The 23,880-nt window shown below is 40.0% G+C and overlaps 1 protein-coding gene across 3 annotated transcripts in view; it reads right to left on the bottom strand.

The window, feature by feature from the left end:
* Positions 1-3,258: 3,258 nt before the first annotated feature.
* Positions 3,259-23,880, bottom strand: part of LOC778474 (amine transporter-like) — a 30,131-nt gene continuing 9,509 nt past the window's right edge. The window contains exons 1-10 of one of the 3 annotated variants that reach the window (XM_012697316.3): positions 21,306-21,724; positions 13,158-13,327; positions 11,562-11,709; positions 10,438-10,624; positions 9,340-9,455; positions 8,061-8,254; positions 6,871-6,966; positions 5,545-5,713; positions 4,722-4,876; positions 3,259-3,470 (exon numbers count right to left, since the gene is read on the bottom strand). In XM_012697316.3, coding sequence (XP_012552770.1) covers positions 3,302-3,470; positions 4,722-4,876; positions 5,545-5,713; positions 6,871-6,966; positions 8,061-8,254; positions 9,340-9,455; positions 10,438-10,624; positions 11,562-11,709; positions 13,158-13,327; positions 21,306-21,419 — 1,518 coding nt within the window. In that variant the 5' untranslated portion in view covers positions 21,420-21,724 and the 3' untranslated portion in view covers positions 3,259-3,301. Of the gene's footprint in view, positions 3,471-4,721; positions 4,877-5,544; positions 5,714-6,870; positions 6,967-8,060; positions 8,255-9,339; positions 9,456-10,437; positions 10,625-11,561; positions 11,710-13,157; positions 13,328-21,305; positions 21,725-23,880 lie in introns of those variants that run through there. The other 2 variants (XM_062672353.1, NM_001098299.1) reach the window with 2 other exon arrangements.

Raw genomic sequence — 23,880 nt, 5'->3', positions numbered from 1 at the left:
TTGCGTTAATATCTTTCTGTAACTTACTAATGCAATGAAATTACGCTGTTACAGATGTTTTTTTCTGTCGTAAGCGAGTCATCATTGGTAGCTCTTAACTTGGCTTCGTGATTTTTGAAGTGAAATATGATAGGTAAATAAAGATAGAGTGGAGATTGTTTGCGAGTTAATACGGATTTTACGTCCGTAACGTAATAAGTCTGAAGGTCATTCTCTAGTCCAGGGTGCATTGTTACATAAAATGACTCACACTGTCGTATTTATTATAGCACAAATACCCGGTGTGGTGTCAATTAGCATCATAAAGATTATGCTATGTGCTAATCTAAGATATAAACTACATATGTGAAAAATTTCATCAAAAGCCGTTTTGTCATTTTTGTGTGATTGAGTAACAAGCATACAAACTAACAGACATTCATATTTGTTACAAGCCTCTTTTTAATCTGGGTGATGGCACTCACATAAGTATAAATATAACGTGTGTAGGATATCTAGTATAGATTGATAGTATTGAAACAACAACTTTTCTCTATAACTAATCTATATCTATAAAAATGAATTGCTCTTCGTTAGTCTCGCTAAAACTCGATAACGGCTAGACCGATTTGGCTAATTTTGGTCTTAAATTATTTGTGGAAGTCCAGAGAAGGCTTAAAAGGATTTTAGATTTAGATTAGATAAATATGAAAATGCTCGGAATTAAATAAAAATAATAATTTTCTTTTTCCTTTGATGTGTCCCCCGTCGGACGAATTCCTTTTGTTTATTTGATACAAAAGTTTAGGTATTTTATTTATCGACGAAGTCTGCCGGGTCAGCTAGTACGAAATATAATTACATGACCAAGTAATTTATTAAGTATTCAAAACGTCGGAAATAATATTAATAATAATATAACAAATGCGAAATTAAACTGTAATATTAGTATTAATAATGTCTTCGATGCGCGAAAACCTAACCTATATAATTAAGTATTCGAAGAGTTCGTGCGCCATCTATCGTAATTTGATGACACTATTAATCTTTCGTAAAATACCAACCACAACTGCACGAAGTGTTAATTCAATCATGTAAAATACGTGAGCACACAGACCACATACAAACGCACCATCTATATAGGTCCTTAGAGGTCGGACAAACAGTTGACCAACACCGCGAGGTTTAGACTCTTTTCAACGAGAATTAGAATAGGGGTTCTCTATCCCATATTATTTTGTTCTCTCTAACTAATCGTTGGTAGCTTAAGGGGCTATGCCAACTTTTTATTTATTAATTTTTTATTTCTTAGATGGGTGCACGAGCTCACAGCCCACCTGGAGTTAAGTGGTTACTGGAGCCCATAGACATCTACGACGTAAATGCGCCACCCACCTTGAGATATCAGTTCTAAGGTCTAAGTATAGTTACAACGGCTACCCCGCCCTTCAACCCGAAACGCGTTACTGCTTCACGGCAGAAATAGGCAGGGTGGTGGTACCTACCTGCGCGGATTCACAAGAGGTCCTATCACCAGTACAAAATTTCGCGCGGTCCGGTAGTTGAGCTCACAGGCTCAACCTAAAAAAATTGCGAACACTAACCCTAGTGAGAGCAGTACTTTGCTGAATCTACTACCGGATCGGAATCGCGATCCACTGAGAAGATCCGGCGAGAAACTCAGTGGGTTAAGTCCTTATTACTATTCAGCACAAGGCTAACTCTCCGAAGTATCGTGGTGTCTTGTTACTTAATAACTGTTACTGATGCTGGATACGCCAAATACTAATAGGTATACCTCATGAGGGTTCACAGCGATCCTTAGCTTTTGCAAAAATCTACATAAACAAATAAGAACCGCTCCCATATATCCTGCAATATCAACAACATCCAAAACATCTGCCAATGCCCTGTTGGTTAGTATCTTGGTCGTTTATACAAGCTCCCATTTCTGAACAGTTTTCAATACAGGCAATAAAATACTTTGTTTCATATCATTCTCCGGAGGTTGACAGTCAGAAATTCCTTTACAGTAGATTGGATTGTCATAGATATTTTTTTTATCTCTAATACTGTCTAATTGTAGGCATAATTGCGTTCCACAAACCACATAACTGTGGCTTAGATTGTCTAGCTTTCATTGGTACATTTAGTGGTATTTCTCTAAAGAAGTTTGTTGTAGATATTCAACCTATTTTCTTACTTTTCCTAACGCTGGTTTGTACGTCTCCATCTCTTGGCCGAGCGATGTTATCGTAAATGAATGCTAACAGACAGGTACCTAACAGCTAAATTCGGGTCATTCGCTGCACCCAGTATTTACAATAAAAACGATCTGAAACACTTTGGAGAGAGCTCGATTGTTGCATCAGTATGACAGTGAAAACGTATTCTTACGTAACGTTGCTGTACTTGTAACAAGCAACAAGCAACCGGTTAATGTCAATGTGGTCTGATTTTCATACTCGTTGATATTTAAAGAAGCCGAATGATTTAATTTGTTTCTCTTGGGATCGTGTAACCTGTTTGCTGGCAAATCAGTACTTGGGTCCCTTGTGGTATCATTGTTATGTGTTATTGGCATGGATTGCCCCTGCGTATTTGTCTTGTCTCAAGGTGGGTATCAGCATTAACGTTGATGTCTATGGGTTCCGTTAACCCCTAAATACTCGGTAGGCTTACACGATGCTATTCCTTCGTCGTGTATATGTTTTATGTACGTATTCCAATAGACACCGGTGCAGTCGTATCACTGGTTACGGGCGTGTTGTCCTTTAGGCCACGATGACTTCACAATAAGCGGGAGCTTTTATTTAACACGTTGATTGTGTCGTCTCTTGCATCGAGCGAAAGAACGCGGCTTTAGCTGCTTCAACAGACAGTCGCGCATGGGGATTTTTAACTCGCTTAACGCAGTCAACGTGTTAAAAAAAGCACGCCTTAAAATGTTCTCTGGGAGGCGCCGCGTGTCTGGTTGTATGTTGACCGCGGGAACCTCTCTACTCTGACCGGATTTTGACCCCGGACTGAGATCGGACGTCGGGTATAAGAGTGCAAGGGAGTCGTTTAGTGCGATAGGGCCCTAAAATTCCTTGGGCCCGCGGTCTGCTCCCAAGAGCTTGCAGATCGTCAAGTCCCACATACCCCGCGCGCCCCCTAGATGCAGGGATCCCGGTCCCGGGCTCAAGGGCACCCGGCCCGAAAAAAAAAGAGGCCTTAAAAATGTTCTCAAGTCTACAGGGTATGCAGACCTCGGAGCGCCGTAAAGAAAAAGTCATATCGTTAATTACATTTATTGGTGCATACTGTCGAGTTATTGAGTTTATGTGCCGTAAGTCCCTCTGTATCGGTTGTCCAGACTTCCGTAAGTAGGTCTGTACCGCGGAGTGCGCTGAGACCAGGGACTGCGCCGATTCTTGTAGCTGGAGCATGCGATCAAGCTGTTCATAGCTGGCGGACGAGACTTCTCCACGCTTATTCCGCAACGGCGACTGTGGATATGTTATAGACCATTTTAATTACACTTATTATTTAATGAGCTCTTACCACGATTTTCTCACATCATGAGTTCTTGATATTTGAACGTTGCCGCAAGCGCCTACAGTAGACTGAAAACTGCGGGTAGGATGTTAAAAGCAAATAAAACTGACTACCCTCTTTGCTGTTCATTTTTTGGTGTTACCACTGAAACTCGTTGACCCGCTGCGACATTTTGAAAGTTTTTTAAATTTTATTTTCTTATTGCTTAGATGGAAGAGCCAACGGCCCACCTGGTGTTAAGTGGTTACAGAAGCCCATATACATCTATAACGTAAATGCCGCCACCCACCTTGAGACATGAGTTCGAAGGTCTCACTTAGTACAGCTGCCCTGCCCTTCAAACCGAAACGCATTACTGTCTCACGGCAAAAATAGGTGGTGTGCTGGGTGGTGATACCTACCCGTGCGGACTCACAAGGTGTCCTACCACCAGTCAAATAAATGATGAGGATATGATCTCACCTGATCTGATATGATCTGCAGGATCTGAACAAACGCACCTTCGCATTTATATTTTTTGTACGGATTATATTATATAATAGTATATTATTGTTCATGCACTAAAATTACTTTTAAAATGTGCAAAGAATAACAGCTCATTTTATACCAAATTATATCGCCTTTAATATTAGCAAATTGGAACTACCTTTTAAGTCATAGTAAAAACCGTTTTTTCCTACCTTGCTGATAGCCTTGAGAGGCTAGTTCAGTTTCACCCTAACGTTTGTAGGTGAGCTCACGGGGCTCAACCGGAGAGTTGCTAACATTGACCCTAGCATGAGCAGTGCTTCGCAGAATCTACCACCGGATCGGAAACGCGACCCACTGACAAGATCCGGCGAGAAACTCAGTGGGCTGTGTCTATGGGTTAGTTCGCTCGTCGAGCCCTTCGTCGTAAGCGACGGGTTCGACGAGGACGGTGACCGGAAAAAACCGTAGTACCTAACCGTATAACGTATAGTTCACCATTTTTGGTTTACTACTAAACACTATTTAAATGTGGAACTCAAATTGACGGAATGTTTTCCAATTGCATATATAAATTATTTTTCAGTGCATAGAGTATAGAGAGCATAAAGCATAGAGACGCCGCTTCGAATTATTTTAAACAGATCAATACTCGTATGTTTCATATATGAAAGTAGAAAACAAAAACGGTTTTGCCAGAGCTGTCAAAGTTGAATGTTTGCCAAACTAATTACCTCGTCGTTCTCTTCTGATTTAAAGTGAACTTGTCTCCGACCAGTACACTCTCGTCCAAGGTCCCGTCGAGTTGTAGCAAGTCGCCCGACGAAACCGAAACGTCCAAAGATCCAGTATGATCCCAAATCCACACGAACATTAACACCAGCACCATCTAAAGAGCGTTAACACATTGCTTGCTACGAGGATTTCGCCTCAAAAATATTCCATTGCGGGCTTAATTGCACATTTGGCATAGCCGCCCATTCAGCATATTTAAGGATAGATTTTCTTTTCAGTAATGAAGTGCAGCACTAATATAGGATTAGTGTATGTCAGAAGAGATTCAGATCATCAAATATTAAACGACTGAGCGGGAATCGAAATTGGAACCCAAGATGTCGTAGTTAGGGTTAATATTCGCTAAACTAACAAATAAATTGAATCATTAAAAATTCATCCACGATTTTAAGCTCAGCCGCATATTGTCCGTTTTAAGCCGGTGATTTTTTATCGTACGTCAGATGGCGGTGTACGTATATGTTTTTGGTATGAGGTTGCAAATCAAATTGACGAAAACTTGAGAGCTCTTTTATTCTTTGCTAAAAATATGTTACATATTTTGAGATCTTTAATATTTCACTTTGACATTATAATTATCAGGTTTTCAATGCCTACATACATTTTTTTATATAATATTTCTTTTTAAAAATCTGATTAAAAATCTGATAACTGAAATATCAGAGTCCTATAATTAATCCCTAATAATTCTGTGAAATAATTCAACAAAATACTTGAGATTGAATTTTTTGAAAATTTAACAAGTAAACACTTATTACTTACGACGATAACGTGTGTCGTGAATATGAATAAAGTCGAGCCCCTGAACTTGATGGAATCGTACAGGAGACCAGAGACCGTCGGCCCGATGAAAGCTCCGAGAGCGAAGACCGACGTCCACATCCCAGACACCAGACCATACGTCTCTATGGAGTTTGGTAGACCACTAGCACTAAAATCATAAAGAAAATATAAGTGTGAAGTTTTTTTTTGACGTGATAACGTCTTATAATTCGATCGAGCCGGCTGCACGCACGAAAAAACATGACTCATGAGGCGTTCCATTTAAGGCTTGAAGTGCAAGCGAGAGCGCGCAACGAGCGGCAAAGAGGCACAGTCGGCCTCCGCGTTCGGCAGCGTTCGACATCTGTCTCTCTCCTACTTGAGTGAGCGATGCATCCGCGTGGACAGTTGCTATACAATAATACATTTACATGTTTTCGTCAAGTAAGAAGTTCAGTGAAAAGTGAATGTGGTGTCAATTGTTTATAGCAACGATAATTGCGATAATTGAAAAATGAAACCATTCCATCAGTATTTTCTTATGACGTTGTCACGTTCAACTATCGTCAGTAAACCGACTTTACAGACAACCGATTTTTTTTTCCTACCTATTCTGATAGTCTTGAGAGGCTATATCAGCTTTACCCTAGCATGTAGGTGAGCTCTTAGGGCTCAAACCTGATGACGTTGCTAACACGAACCCTAGCAAGAGCCGTGCTTCGCAGAACAGATCGGAAACGCGTCCCACTGAGAAGATCCGGCGCGAAACTCAGTGGGCTGTGTCTACGGGTTAAGTCTTCTATGTATACTGTAGATCTGCATCTAAGTTCTCGCTGTTTGTCAATAGATGGCTGCACTGATAAGTGCTGATCGATTTTGAGCGATCTAAAACATTGTTAACCAAGCTTAGACAGGTGTAAACAAACAAAGCAATAAAAGTAAAACTTTGACACATCGTGTATATCACTTGGTTGTGTGAAAATGTCTCATTTTGTACCAACTAAGCTTAATTTTGCGGAAAGATTTGCCTTTCACTTGAAAAAAAACGGCGACCGAAACTCCAATGATTACAATATACATATATATATGTATTATTGTTTCTCTTTTTGTGTTAAATTTCGTGTTTATCTTAATGATTTCACTATGTGTTTCTAAATCAACAATTAGTGTTCACTAAGCCGCTAGTAACATTCAGCATCAATCGACAATTTAATTCAAGACTTGCTTAGTATAATTCTTTAGGTTTTTTTTTTGGAGTGCAAGTTCATTTTCGAAGATAGCTGCTTTGTATAAATGATATTTGTATATGTTCAAAATGTAGCTCACATAGATGTGTTCAGGGCATCGGAGAATGATGCCACCAGTTGGCTGCCGATCCCGAGGCCGTGAAACACTAAGCCCATCACGGTCACCCATAATATACTGAAACAATATAATGACAATAATATAATATATAATGAATAATAATAGAATATAACAATAGTATAATGGAAATAATAACGACGAAAATATAAAAATGTTTGAGCAGTATAACTTCTTTTTAGATTATAATGTGTGGACGAGCTCACGAGCCATCTGCGTAGTGTTAAGCCCATAGACATCAACAACATAAATACTTCCACCCATCTTGACATTTTAATTCAAGTCTCAGTTTTATATTACAACGCCTACCTCACTATTCAAATCGAAACGCATTACTGTTTCACGGCAGAAATAAGCAGGGTGGTGGTACCTACCCGTGCGGACTCACAAGACGTCCTGTCACCTACCTTTCAAGTAGTTTTTATCATATACCTAGTCTTGCCATAAATACTGAGACAAAGGAAAAAATATTCTATGGCAAATAGCATTTATTACTTTTACAGTGTGTTAGTTTAATACATAAATATAAAACAATTTAAAGTATAAAAAGCTTATTCGAAGTGGTCTCTATTGGCTGCAATACAGTCCTTTAAACGTTGAGGCCAGTTGTCAATAGAAGCACGCACTCTTTGCATGGGAAATTTTTTCACTGCCAATCGTACAGATTGTTTTAGGGACTCCAAATTATCATGGCGTTTAGAGCAAGCCGTACTCTCTAAAACTGACCATAAATCATAATTCAGCGGATTAAGATCGTGGACGGCCAGATTAGACAAACAAAGGAGGTTTCATTGCACCTGTTAATAGCCCGGTACACAAACATTTTACTAATATCAAGCGTATGGAGAGTTTTAAAAATTGGATTTGGCTCCATACCTACTTTGTGTAATATGCAATCACAGCGATTCGGTTCTCTTTATTACCCCACTCCATTTTAATATCGCAAAATATTGTACAATGTTTTGCCGCCAAAATGAAAAAACTCAATGAGCAATCATATAAAAATGACAGATTCCAACTAAGTAATGAAACAGATAAGTCGAAAACAATAATTCTGAATTATATTTCTAAATTTATATATAATTCTACACATACAGACTGTTGTTTTGTGTAAATTAGTCAGTCTACTAAAAGTATTTAATGAGGATACTTACGTTGGCATATCAAAGAAAGGAGCTGGTCCTATAAGCAGGAATCCTATAGCAACACAGGCACAGCCGATGATCGTCACGTATTTCGGTTTCATTCCCGGCCGATCACATATCCAACCCCAGACCGGAGCCGAGGCCGCGTACACCCCTCCATTAATGACGAACATTAATCCCAGGATCACGGGGGAAAATTCAAACTAAAATATAATGAAACATTATCGATATTGAAGTCGTCGTGGCCTAAAGGACAAGACGTCCGGTGCATTCGTATCTAGCGATGCACCGGTGTTCGAATCCTGCAGGCAGGTACCAATTTTTCTGATGAAATACGTATTTAACAATGTTCGCGATTGACTTCTACGGTGAAGGAATAGCATCGTGTAATAAAAATCAAACCCGTAAAAATTTATAATTTGCGTAATTACTGATGGTAGGGCCTCTTGTGAGTCCGCGCGGGTACCACCACCCTGCCTATTTCTACCGTGAAGCAGTATTACGTTTCGGTTTGAAGGGCGAGGCAGCCGTTGTATCTATATTGAAACCTTAGAACTCATATCTCAAGGTAGATGGCGGCATTTACGTTGTAGATGTCTATGGGCTCCGGTAACCACTTAACATCGGGTGGGTTGTGAGCTCGTCCACCCACCCATCTATGCAATAAAAAATGGAAACTACTGGTGTTTGTGTTAAACATATCGCTAATGTTCTAGTTTGGCGTGGATAAACGACGGGTTTACATTTCAGCTGATGCCAAGCCTACACTGATAAAAACACATGTCTGTTTTAAAGTCAGAGTGGCCAGGACATTCACAAAATAGTCCCGAATGATTTTTTTTCCATCAAAACCAAAAGCTATGGTTAGTGAAAACGTGAAACAAGTTAACGCAATGAATTTCGTGACGATTCCCAAGCGTGTGCTATTTTGCTGTATACTTGTACTCAATATGTGATTTGAATTTCAATGAAATTTTACTTATTGTTTTCATCGACACTTCTTCATATTTCCAACTTAGCTCTAGACCTATTTACGAAAGTTAAAGGCCGTTTCTCCAATGTAAATGACACTACGAGTTAATGCACCAAAGATTCAAAGGAAAAACTAATTTACATTGTTAACCTTTTAAATTGATTTAATGCTTTTTTTCAACTATATCCGATCTTGCGTACGCTTTAGACACGGAAAGTTTTAAAAATAGCACACGAATAACTAAAAAGGCGTTTATAATATTCCACATTATTCTATTTATCTATCACAAAAGATTCACACAGTTTTAATAGTTACCTGTCGTAAGTGAGGCTCTAAAGTCGCTTGAAGGAATCCAATGCTCATACTCGTCGAAATGATACTGATTGCTGACAATAAAACGCCAGGGATCCGCAGCAACGTGAATATCGTAGCTGAAAAATGTATTGACGAGTAAATTATTACAATACAATTGTCCCGTTACTGATGTTAATACATTTATGCCTAGTTACCGTGATCTATTCCATGTTCGTTTTTTAAAATGTTTAAACATAAAAACGGTTAATAATAATTTCGATAAAAAATATAAAAGAATTTCCGAAGTTTCGAATAGTTTACAGTTTTAGTGGTCACGGGCGGCTGTATAAAAGCCCGCGGTCAGACAGTAAAAGTAGTTTTAATTACGTATTTTTTCATTATCATCAGCCTATAGTAGTCCACTGCTGGACATAGGCATCTCTAATGGTACGCTACTGAGCACGATCCTCGGTTTCTCTAATCCAGCTCTTCCCAGTCATCCTGCAAAAATCGTCCCTTCGCCGAGCCTGAGGGCGTTCTGCACTGCGCTTGCCAATTCGCGGTCTCCACTTAAGAACGCGTTTACCCCATATGTTACCGGTTGTCCGGCTAATATGGCCAGCCCATTGCCACTTCAGCTTACTAGTTCGCTATGCTATGTCTATAACTTTGGTTCTTTATCTAATTACGTCTACTTAACACTTAAATACAATAAAAGCTCTTTATTCGTGCTGTATATGTTCCGTAAATATGCCGTGAATACAGAAACCGTGAATATGGAATTGTGATTTACATATATGGGATTACAGGCGATAGGTTCCTAAGAGACAAAATAAAAAAGCATCCTTTAGACGTCGTTGTAATAAAGACTATTTTATCTTTTTATTATTCTACTTGACGACGCGCTACAGATGATATTCGGTTTGATACCTATATATTAGAATCTTTTTTCATGAGTGTGTATGTACCGATGTACTGATTAGATACGCGAATACAGAAATCTCTAGCCGCGAATACAGGAAGTGGCATTTATTTAATCCGCGAATAGTGAAAACGCGAATTAAGGAAGCGCGAATAAGGAGCTTTTTATGTAATTTCTTAAAACCCTCAAAAACTCACGTCCGGTGGGCTTCAGGTCTTCGTCGTCGTGGTATGCTGGTAAAGCGAAACAGCTCATAACCGCGGCGCAGAACAGCGCCGAACCAAGCACGGCGAATGGTAGACTGTAGCCGCCTAATCCGTACAGCGCTCCGCCCAGAGTCGGACCAACGATGAGGCCCAAACCGAAAAACGTTTCTATAGACGCCTAAGAAAATTGAAGAGCGAAAATCACGACGACTGCTTTGCTATGGAAATTTAAGCGCGAGCAATATCGACAATTTATGTCTTTCTTTTTTTTATTGCTTAGATGGGAGGAGGAGCTCACAGCCCACCTGGTGTTAAGTGGTTACTGGAACTCATAGACATCTACAACGTAAATGAACCACCCACCTTGAGATATAAGTTCTAAGGTGTCAAATATAGTTACAACGGCTGCCCCACCCTTCAAACCGAAACGCATTACTGCTTCACGGCAGAAATAGGCAGGGTGGTGATACCTACCCGCGCGGACTCACAAGAGGTCCTACCACCAGTAATTACGCAAATTATAATTTTGCGGGTTTGATTTTTATTACACGATGTTATTCCTTCGCCGTGGAAGTCAATCGTGAACATTTCTGCGGTAGGCAGCGGCTTGGCTCTGCCCCTGGCATTGCTGAAGTCCATGGGCGACGGTAACCACTCACCATCAGGTAGGCCGTATGCTCGTCTGCCTACAAAGGCAATAAAAAAAAAATTGTAGAGTAGGTACGTATTTCATTAGAAACTAAAAAGAACAAAATTTGTTGGGTAATAATGAAATTTTAGTTTTTTAAATGAGGTTTTAAGTTCTGTCTAAGCCTTTCTGGTTTATGTAAGGCATAAATGTAAGGTAGAGCGCTCTGCTTCCTTTTTTATATGACCATCGGATTCTTGCAATGCCATTATCACTGGAGTTTCTTTTTTGAAGAGTTGTTCTGTATTTTTTTATCAAACAGATTTTTAATTGTATCTGTTACATAACTTCTCATATTTGACACGAATGAATATCTTCGACAAACGACTGTTAGCAATAAAGTATGTGTACTCATAGAAATGACATGACGAATTAAATGTCATATTAAAAGAAAATTATTTTAATATAATCGTTAAAAATTACTTACAAACATGGTGGCAACGTTGTTAGGGAATTCCTTTGCTATTATAGCAAAAGAAGCGGTCAGGAAGGCAGCGTTTCCCATCGCCTCCACGATTCTTATTACAAAGCTGAGCGTTATAAAGGGAACATGGCCTTCTACTCGATCTAGTAAACTAAAAAGAAAACATTCGTAATAATAAATAACAATTCAAATCCTTTTTTTATGACTTAACCTCGCGTATCTTTAATAATTCGAGATTAAACAATAAAAGTATTTTCAATTATATCCACGATTCGGGTAAGCCGACGGAAACACTAGCAATAAAAATAATAATAACTCTTTTTAACCTCCGTTAATTAATAATTATAATTAGAGTTTAGGTTCTTAACTGTCTGTAAGTATTCAATTTATAATTAACATTTTGTTAACGCCTTTGCCGTATCTGCGTGTCGTCTATAATCTATATTAAGCGAACTACTCTGTAATTAAAATATAATCTGTCTCTTAACACTTGTACGAGGAACAATTCCCGCTTTTTTTTTTCTACCTATTCAATTTATACAAGCTTCTTGCTTCTTTACTTAATTACTTCATTTAATTCATCAAAAATACAAACTAAACATCTCTACTCTAAACAAATTATTGTACAAATATAAAATAAAGTCTCGTAATAGAAAACAACGGGATTTCATTGTATCATCAGATACACATTTAAATATCATAGTATTATTTAAACTATAGGTACAATTGTAATTTAGATACAAGCTTAAAGAATTTGGATTAAGTGATTTTTTTTCTCTTGAATTTATTTAAATTTTCCGGTAATTTTGTGATGGATCTAGCTTGATAAGCGATTCTCATTTTGTTGTTTGTTTTCAATAGTATCCAAATTTCTTATTGAAGATAATCTTTTAAAGCACAAAGTCACCCATTGTACTCTAATATTCGCTTTTGTAATGTTGTTTCGCATTATTTAAAATATATCATACTGTACTCTAGTCCAGAGGCTCTCAACCTTGTGTCGCGATACACTGGTGTATTGCAAACACCTTTCAAGTGTGTGTGAATTACAGAAACGACAACTGTTTATTAGATAGTAGCTGTACAACTGTAATTAAATAGATGAATTTAGTATCTAATTTTGATATCAAAAAAATTCACGTAAATATGTTGTAGTGAATTTGTAAAGTGAGTGCAATAGGGCGTCGTTGAGTGAAAAAAGTTGAGACTCGCTGCTCTAGTCTATCTTATATATAAAATTCTCGTGTCACAATGTTAGTTACTGTACTCCTCTGAATCGGTTTGACAGATTTTTATGAAATTTTATATGCATGTTCAGTAGGTCTGAGAATCGGCTGCTATTTATTTTTCATATCCCTAAGTGATAAGGGTTGTCCACCCCTTAACATTTTTTTTGGACAATATTTTTTTATATTCCTTATATATATATTCCCTCATCGTTCACAGCGCTACATGCCCTCTTTCACTCACTTACCAAATCCTTACACACTTACAATAAGTTAGTTTTTTTTGTACACTAGAAGTTCCCTAGAAATCCTAAATATGGCATAACAACGTTTGCCGGGTCAGCTAGTTGTTAGATAAAATTTTGATATTCACCCGAACAATATTGCACACGTCCCGGTTGTCAATATGCCAGTATTGAACAGTAGCTTCGGCCCGATCCTGTTGAGATGGGCTCCATAGATGGGGCTCACAATGAACACCACTAACTCGAAGACCCCGAACACCAGTCCATATTCTGTGGCCGTACACCCTTTCTTCTCAGCCTGATGATAAATAATATTATAGTATATTTATACGATCTAAGTTTTGCTATGAATATCCTTATTTTGTGATTTCAAAAACTACATTTTATAATATATTTGGGCAGAAAATTTCAAAAAAATTATCGATAACGTTATTTTTAGCTAATGATAAATAAATTATATCTATATGTTCAATGTTGTTTGTTATACGCTAATCTTGCCCCATATTTTTATGATCCTGGAAATAAAATATAACATTAATCAGTCGGTACTGTAAAAGCTATTTTAAAAATGACTGCTTTACTTTCAAAGGTGTTTCAAGACTTTCAAGTTATTGTAGTGGTAACTTTAATTTAAAACTTTAACTTTTAAATAGAACATTTACTCCAGAAATCGTAGCGTAAGTTTAGGAGTACTCATAACTCATCTGGACTCAAACGTAGTACTCCTGGTAATTATATGTGGTAATTATGGTTATAATTTTTTTTCTTTTTTTATTGCCCTTGTAGGCAGACGAGCATACGGCCCACCTGATGGTGAGTGGTTACCGTCGCCCATGGACTTCAGCAATGCCAGGGGCAGAGCCAAGCCGCTGCCTATTATTATGCAATAATAAAGTGAATAGTGAGTACGTAAATATAAATCCACTAGATGTGGTTGGCGCAGTACATTTTTTATATTACTTATTGCTTAGATGGGTGGACTCACAACCCACCTGGTGTTAAGTGGTTACTGGAGCCCATAAACATCTACAACGTAAATGGGCCACCCACCTTGAGATATAAGTTCTAAGGTCTCAGGTAAAGTTAAAACGGCTGCCCTGCCCTTCAAACCGAAGCGCATTACTGCTTCACAGCAGAAATAGGCAGGGTGGTGGTACCTATCCGTGCAGACTCACAAGAGGTCCTACCACCAGTAAAATAGATCTGCTGTAATTAATTTACTTAGTCGACGCCTGTTTAGCGACAACACTCTTAGGCCGGTTACAGTGCTCCACCGACCGTCTGTGCGTATGTCAGTCGCGCTTGTCGTTTATATGAAAATTCATAAATCATTACAGTGCTGGACTGACCGTACGCACGCGTATATTGCTACGCACTGCGTACGAGGACCGTCGGTCTAGCGCGTCCGCATGCGTGCCGTCGGTCGACCGACGCGCAATGGAAACAAATGAACGCGTTCAGTGCTGCACCGATCGGTGGACCGACCGTACGGATGTGGGTATCATCATCAAAGAAAGCGATTTTGTATTGAACGTGACCAAATATATCGACACCGAGCGCCCAATCACCGAAGTTCGTGAACCGCTCTGGGACAAAGGCCACGTGTTATATAAAGATCGCGATGCCAAGTTAAAGGCCTGGCAAGAAGTATGTGCTGATAATTCATCAAAACTTGATAGACATTCTGAAATAATTAAAAAAACTTAAACGTTCCTTAAACGTTTTCGAAAATAATAAGCAGCAATTAAACTATTTGCAAACGCTTCCCTTTTGCGTACCGACTATACCAATCCGGTCAGATTGTTGGTCAGGAGAGCACTGAATGAAGCAAACTGACGATCGGTTCATGCGTACCGTCAGGACGGAACGTACGCACAGACGGTCGGTGGAGCACTGTAACCGGCCTTAGGGAACATTAAGCCTTGGATAGGCAACGCCGAATAAGCTTTAGTGGGAAGGTTAGATTACCAAATATAGGCATTCCTACACTAACTGAAGTTGAGATTTTGGAACGAAGTTCCTTACGGCAGGCTTGGAGGGGATAGGGTTTTGCTGCGCGACCGAACTGAAAAAAATGTGATAGTAAAACCGTAAGAAAAAATCCGTGGAAAAAAGTGCGTGGAATAAAACCCCTAAATGAGACGTGCGCAGGCGCGACAGTCGTATACACAAGCGAGTAGTGTATAATACCTTTCTCTTTCTCCCTCTTTCTTTTCGTTCTCTCATCCCTTCTCTCTCTATTTTGTAATTATTTCTATTTCTATGTAATTTTATGCTGTCAAACAAAAATAAAGAGACATATTTTGTTATTTTAATTGATAATTTGAATTACGATTTAATTTTTATTTTACGTAATTTATTATTTCCTAAAATACTGAATTTCCTAAATACTTTCCTGTACTTAAATAAAAACTAATCAGCAAAATTTAAGAGGAAAATCAAGAAAACGAACATAAAATTGAGCACGATTTTTTTTTTGCAAATTGTGTGGATTCTACATTAGCCGAAGGAACTTCGTTCCTACCTGGTGTCCCACGACACCACATAATTAGTTTTTTTTTTCTTTATGGATACAGCCAATCTGATTATGAGTAGTGACATAGCCAAGTCGTTGTCTAATGACTATATTTATAATATGATTTGTAAGTGTATAGTGGGCGATAACACCCCCTTGTGAGCGCTGCAGGCCTAAAGGGGGGCGGTAAGAGACCCAGAAAAAAAAGGGCGTTGTGTAGAGGCTTGGGAGGCGATTTGTAATTTCATCTAAGAGGACTCTTAGATACCGACTGAGCTCTCGCTATATGGCTTTTAAGTAGATGAAAAAATGGAGGCGCTAAAAAAGATTTTATTCTCAAAGTGGGCTTTAGACAAAATAAGTTTGGGACCCCTGCACTACGCCAATTAGGTAGTAGTTGTAGTAGAGACCGAAGTTGGGTATAAGGGTAGTATGTACTAATATTGTGAATAAGACCGCGTCACACAATTGTCATGTATTGTGTGACGTGTGAATTTCGAACATAATTTGACAGTATTTATCATTTATTTTAATATCATTGAATACTAAAAATACAATGTTATCGATGTAATAAGGCGAACGAAAAAAAATTATCAAATGTGTAATTTATTATGCAAATAATTCGAACAAAGCATAGATTACGAAGCGTACGTAATATTATCTATCGATGTCGAATACATTTCTGTCTTGTGTAAACATCTAGAAGTTATATTGCTGTCTCGTAATTTTATTATAATTGTACCTTTGTAATGATATACGCTTGGTGCTCTTAGTGCGTTAATGAAATTTCCAGGTCCAAATCGAGTCGGCAATTTTGAAAGATGCGCACAAAAGTGCTATGTCAAATTCACTGATAAAAATTAAAACTTACGTGCCCATGAACGACTTTGATGATCAAAGAATGATATCTATACTTAATATTATAAAGAGGAAAGATTTGTTTGTTTGTTTGTTTCGAATAGGCTCCGAAACTACTGGACCGATTTGAAAAATTCTTTTTCCATTAGAAGCCGACATTGTCCCGGATGAACATAGGCAACTTTTTTTTTTATTTTTTTTTTTGGTTTCATGTGTGTTTTAATGTTTCCGAAGCGAAGCGAGGGCGGGTCTCTAGTTTTATTAATATAAATTAAATCCCAAAAATTATAAGTCTACCTAATTCATCAGTCATAGATAAATATGTACCACCTTGTCTATGTTTTTTGCAAAGCTTCCATGCGTGCTACTTTGAAGCCACACTTCAATCAATTCGACTGTGTCTCAAAATAGAAAAAATCTATTTTTATTTTATTATTTGTAACCTTTCTAATTACAGTTTTCGTGGTTATAAATAAACGAATCATTTTCGACAAATACGTTCATTTATATTTACATTTATTTCCCAACAGAATGAAATAGCGCTGTCTTAGTTTGACGGTTCTTCTGATTTGGGATTTCATCTATGTATATTTTAAAATATTTCCGGCGGTCAGGCAGTCTCGTAGACTCAGTCTGGCGACTTACTAACACTAGCCCTAGCAAGGGCAGTGCCTCACTGGATCGGAATCCCAACCCAATGCGAAAACCAGTCCAGAAACTCAGTGGTCTGTGTCTGTGGGTTAATTTTCACGACGAACCTTTCGTCGCATTCGACGGGTTCGACGAGAACGATGACCGGTGCTTGAAATGTTTAAAAACACCGACAGTGGATCGGGAGGATCCACTGAGGAACTACTGCTCCTCAGGATTGAGTAAATGTCGTTTTAAGAATGCCACTTTAATTATAAAACGTAATATAGCATAGCAGCGGGTCTGCGGGTTTTTTTTTTCTACCTAAGCTGATAGTCTTGAGAGGGTATATCAGCGTTGCCTTAACTAGTAGGTGAGCTCACGGGGTTCAAACCTGATGACGTTGCTAACACGAACCCTAGCAAGAGCTGTGCTTCGCAGAATCTACCACCGGATCGGAAACGCGACCCAGTTAGAAGATCCAGCGAGAAACTCAGTGGGCTGTATCTGAGGGTGACGCGTCTGCGGAAGTTGAGTTGATTTATACTGAGACCTTAGAACTTATATGTCAAGGTGGGTGGCATTTAAGTTGTAGATGTCTATGGGCTCCAGTAATAAGTTAACCAGGTGGGCTGTGGGCTCGTCCAACCATCTAAGCAATAATACTAAGCATTTTTAATGTACATAAAACACCATAATACTGATAAAATATACAGATAGATGACTTTGCTCGAGAGGTTATCAGGCGTTGCCAGACAAAATATATATAAGTGCGTAATTTCGACTTGCAAAACGTCATTGTAAAGTAAATTTTTTGTCGCGTATTTACTACATTGAGCTTCCTTTAATAATTAATCCTAAAATTTTTGTTTTACTGTCGACACTCGAAGAAAAGAACATATAGAACATATCGAGGCGTGAAAGGCTATTTGGTGTAAGCGACATTTTTGTAAAACATTTCATGATAGAAAGCTTCTTCAGCTATTCGAATGGATTGAATTGAATGGATTGGATTGAATTAGAAGTCGTCGTGGCCTAAAGGGTAAGACGTCCGGTGGTGATTTGGTCTTACTGTGAATATTCTTGATTCTAAGCGGTAGGCAGCGGCTTGGCTCTGCCCCTGGCATTGCTGAAGTCCATGGGCGACGGTAACCACTCACCATCAGGTATGGTGGGCCGTATGCCTTGTGGGCAATAAAAAAACAAAAATTCGACCAAACTGGTTTATTATTATGTTATAAGATAAAATACTGCATTTCTTTAAAATCTAATGTTTGGGTAGAGAAGGAAGGATAGACAATGTTAATAACATGGGATTCAGCTGTAAGGAACCGTTCTGGTCAAGTGTTCAGCGAATGAATACTATAAACATGTAGGTGGGATGTTAATTTATAGTCCTTAATCATAAAAATAATCAAATGTCAAAATCGGCAGTTTTTTTTTTTTTTTGGTCAGGAGGAAATTGCCGGACTTCCGCCCTCCACTGGGGACGGCGGGCGGAGCATGTCGGAGTCGAACCGACTAAAACCTCCTGTCACTCAACAACCAACGTCCAAACCTCACATGAGACAGAATTCATGAAAAGGCAAAGGGGGGAAAGTGAAGTGCTTAGTGCGGAGCACATCTCGCCCATCACCCTCCCCCTCGGGACGCCGGACTGGCGGTCGTCGACGCCACGACCACCAGCCCTCTCGGTCGGCAGGCTATCCGGAGCCCGCCTAGACGGCGCCGGTTAGAGTGAGCTATCCTACGGAATACCCCGCTGGGTCAGAACCAGCGTGGGTCGAGGATAGCCGGCCTTCCATCACCCGGATGCTCTTGCGTAAAACGCGTGCAGAGCAGCTTGCACGACGTCTTCTTAGGTCCCCCTCGCCGGTCCCCAAACCGACATATGAGGGGTACCCGAAACACTTAGAGGGCCAGGGCTTGGGCGAGATCCGCCTCCCTGGCCCCCACTTGACGGCGGCGGGCTTGCGCGTCTCTAACGCGCCCCGCCCCTCCTTCTGCGAGATGGTGCACTCGCAGAAGTCGAGCATCGCCTTCCACGACTCGTCGTCGCCGAGCATCGATGCCACAACACTCGGCAACGACAAGTCGTTTCCTATTTTTGCGACGAAGACACGGCGCCACCCCTCCCATGCGGGGCAGGCGACGAGCGTATGCTCTGCCGTGTCCAAGTCGCAATCACAATGGTGGCACTCTGCCGTCGGCTCGGCTCTGATCCGGTGCAGGAACTCACCGAAGCAACCATGCCCAGTGAGGACCTGCGTGAGCCGGAAAGTGAGGCGTCCTCTGTCACGATTCACCCAATCCACAAGGATTGGGCGAATCGCCTCGACGGTCCCACGACCAGCCGAAGGATCGGCCAGCCGCCTGGACCATGATTCCAGCACGGACCGCCGAGATTGGGCCCTCCGCGCTCTGACCACACTGGGGCTGAGACGCGCCACGCCCCGGGCACGAAGGTCAGCCCGCCACTGATAGTCAGCAGCGAGCGCCTCCGCTTCCAGAACCCAAGGCGGCGTCCCAGCCAGTACACACGCCGCCTCGAAGGAGATGGTGCGATAACCACGAATGACCCTGACCGCGATGGTGCGTTGCGGCTGTTGCAGCAGCTTCGCCACCCCCACGGCCAGGGACTGGCCCCACACGGGCGCCCCGTATAGGGCCATTGATCGCACCACTCCTGTATAGAGACGGCACGTCACCTGGTCAGGCCCCCCGATGTTGGGCAGAAGCCGGCTTAACGCGCCGGCCACCCCAACAAACGAGGGACCAGGTTCTGAAAGTGAGCACGGAAGGTCCAACGACTGTCCAGAATGAGGCCGAGGTTCTTCAACTGCACCCCGACCCCGATACGGACGCCTCCAACCACGATATGGGCATCGACAGGTGGCACTCTCCGGGGCCTGTGAAACCACATGGCCTCGGATTTACTGAGTGCCACGTCGAGGCCCAATCTCCTGATTTTGCCGACGACATGCGAAAATCAGCAGATACATTTCTTTTCTTACAATGAACTATTCATAATATCCGCTATATTCGGATAATGAAATAAGATTTTAGTACCAACCTGCCTATTTCTTTGCTTGTGGGTATCAAATGTCACATTATCTCAATGGGCTCCGGTAACCACTTTGAACCAAGAGAACCGTGAACTCATTCACCGACCTACGCAATATTTAAATTGAAAACAGCTTACGACAATATTATTTACAGATTTTTCAGCGCGTGTTTTTAAACTCGAGTCAAATTCTCAGAAAATTTATAATAATTAAAATCGAATATAATACTTACCTACATATAATAAATAGTTGAATACGAAATTATTAACTAGACATGCCCGCGGGTTCACTCGAGTTAAATTTGTAATTCAATCACGAAGAAACATATTCACCCTGAATAAAGAGTTACTTGTTTCACTGTTTAGTCTATGTACAACCGCTAAGTAGTATTTTTTATTTTTTATTTATTGCTTAGATAGGTGGACGAGCTCACTGCCCACCTGGTGTGAAGTAGTTACTGGAGCCCATAGACATCTATGACGTAAATGCGCCGCCCACCTTGAGATATCAGTTCTAAGGTCTCAGTATAGTTACTTATCCTGTGTGTTGACCGCGGCTACCAACCATCGTTGCTTAAAATTTCTTCCAAATTCATTTACGCATTTTTGAGTAAAAAAAAACATTCAAACTTTCAAATTCGGTGAAGATTACGTTGAAATATTTCGTTACATAGATAGATTTTTTGTTGTTTTTCCTACTTATCCGATGGTAGATTGAGGGGCTATTCTAGTTACACACTGACTGGTAGGTGAGCTCTCGGGCTCAATCTGAGAGTGGCTAACACACGCTCTATCAAGAGTAGTGCTTCGTAGAATTTACGACCGGATCAGAATCGCGACCCACTGAAAAGATCCGGCGAGAAACTCAGTGGGTCATAGATATAATACAGATTTACAGGTTTTTATTTTTATTTTTATTTTATTTATTGCTTATGTGGGTGGATGAGCTCACAGCCCACCTGATGTTAAGTGGTTACTGGAGCCCATAGACATCTACAACGTAAATGCGCCAACCACCTTGAGATATAAGTTATAAGGTCTCAATAGTTACAACGGCTGCCCCGCCCTTCAGACCGAAACGCATTACTGCTTCACGGCAGAAATAGGCGGGGTGCTGGTACCTACCCGTGCGGACTCACAAGAGGTCCTACCACCAGTAAAGGTAAACCAAAGTTAAACAAAATCGCTTTCAACTTCAATTCAACTCACCTCTTTCGGATAAAAAGGAGCTTGCAGCGCGACACAGATTGCGTTACAAAAATCAGCTATGCCGATAACGACTATCGTCATCCACTGTCGCTTAGAAAAATCAAAACCCATCATAAGCTTATATCAGTCCAATAAATAAATAAATGTACACTATTAATCGAAATTCACTTCACCGGCAATTTTTACAATAAGCCGAACACATTTTCCGACGTCCGACGACACAATAAACATAATGCCAATAATTATTCTGGACACGTCTTGAATTTTACTAGTATAATGTTATTAAATTGTAAACATATAAACTGACCTTTCACCCCATTTCGTAGCGAACGTCCATTGCGCGTTTTGTATGTAGAATTCATAAGGTTCGCTTTTGTATAACTCTAACATATTCTGCTCTCAGTAAAATGGTCAATTCTGAGGAGATAACTCGAATACCGAGGGTAGGGGACGAAGAAGGAATGACCGCGTGATTGATAAAATGTAACATCGAGAATAGATAGGTACATAATATCAATATTTTTAATGATCATTAACCATTAACACGCATTTAATTGTTTGATCGAATTGTAAAATACTATCGATGGAGCGAAATAAAAACGTAGTTAGTAATACATAGTTTTAATAAAACAGTCAATTTTTAGATTCCTCCTGTATCTAAGTAATCGACCAACCCCAGCTATAGTTTTTTTTTTTGCATAGATTTGCATAGATGGGTGGACGAGCTCACGACCCACCTGATGTTAAGTGGTTACGGGAGCCCATAAACATCTACAAAATGCCGCCACCTTGAGATATGAGTTCTAAGGTCTCAACGGCTATCCCACCCTTCAAACCGAAACGTATTATTGCTTCACGGCAGAAGTAGGCAGGGTGGTGGTACCTACCCGTGCGGGCTCACAAGAGGTCCTACCACCAGTAGTTACGCAAATTATGCTTTTGCGAGTTTGATTTTTTATTAGTTGAACACTGTGTTCACCATCCTGCCGTAGCAGTGGTGTTCTTACCTTAGTTTTCTTCTTTTTCTTTCTTCTTAATACATATCTATCTTTGTAGGGGATCATTCTTTTGATTCGAAAGATATGGAAAATTACCCATTCATGGAAACCCCATTACGATCGAGACTTCGATCTCAATTAAATCGGTTTTCTTTATGGTTTTTTATTCAGGCCGCGGAGTAAGTAGTAATTTATATTTTCTCACGCTTTACATTCAATACTTCTATACGAATATTACATGTGTGAAAAGTTGCATTGTGGTTCGTACGGTGTTTGCTACACAATCAAGCAAAAATGGCCGATGGCAATTGCGATGAATTCAGCACAAATATGGTATATAACCTAAATTACCGCATAGGATACTTTTTATAATTAATAATCACGTAGTCCGTGCAATACCGGGTATATTAGCCAAATTAAATATGACCGTATATTCTACTGGTGGTAGGACCTCTAGTAAGTACGCGCGGGTAAGTACCACCACCCTGCCTATTTCTGCCGTGAAGCAGTAATGCGTTTCGGTTTGAAGGGTGGAGCAGCCGTTGTAATTATACTTTAGAACTTAGAACTTATATCTCAAGGTGGGTGACGCATTTACGTCATAGATGTCTATGGGCTCCAGTAACCACTTAACACCAGGTGGGCTGTGAGCTCGTCCACCTATCTAAGCAATAAAAAAATTCGTTGATTCGGTCTCCAATTTCACGTATCAACGAATTTACAAATCGACTTGAAATTTATGGACTAGAGTGAGATGAGTAGTTTTTATACCAGGAAAATTCGACGCATTTAATTCTTTCGGAGTAAAGAAATTAGCGCGAGCCAAACCGCGACGCACTTCTAAGTTGATAAGCAAGTATGAACCGGGCTTTTGGTTGGAATCTTTGCGATCTAAACCTCAACTACGTATATATTTAAGTCGATGCCAAACAAATTTGTCTTAGATTCGATTGTTGCAAACTGTAACATGAATCCTTATCAGTAGACTGGGATCGCATAGGTCAATGGCGGAGACATCAGCGCCTAATTATCAAGAACCATTCCGTAATTAATCCGTATCACTACATGAATGCGATCGGTATTTATTTTTAAAGTTCGAAAAATCTGTTACTACAGTAATAATTACGTTCCATTAAATTGTTTTTATCGTCTGTTATAAACAGTTTTTTTTTTATCAAATCATATCGCATATTTCAATGTCCCCAAAACGATTGTGTTTTGTACAATGGCGCATATGATAGAGTATACGACGTACTGGCTATAACCATTGGTTTCCTGTAAACTTGACAGTTTATTAGTCTACCGACAGCCATGGACGTCTTCTGCAATAGTCTGGTTATGATACCCTAACGATAAACCCACCTACACAGTAATGACTTCATTCATTCATTTTTTAAAGCAATTTTTAAGCTATTGCATAGCTTTTATCGCGGGCCTTGAGCGCGGCGACCGAATCATGAAATTCCGTAACGAAAAAAACCTTACATCCCTCACTCCGCCTACCATGCAGCTCGCGTTCAATACACTCACACGTTGCGCTTGTGTAGTGTTTGTGAATAAGCGCGTGGCGTGACGTC

Source organism: Bombyx mori, chromosome 15 (assembly GCF_030269925.1).
Source record: "Bombyx mori chromosome 15, ASM3026992v2".
NCBI classification, from domain to species: Eukaryota; Metazoa; Arthropoda; class Insecta; order Lepidoptera; family Bombycidae; genus Bombyx; species Bombyx mori.
Note: the sequence above shows the minus strand (reverse complement) of the source record. Positions and strands in the feature narration are given on the sequence as shown.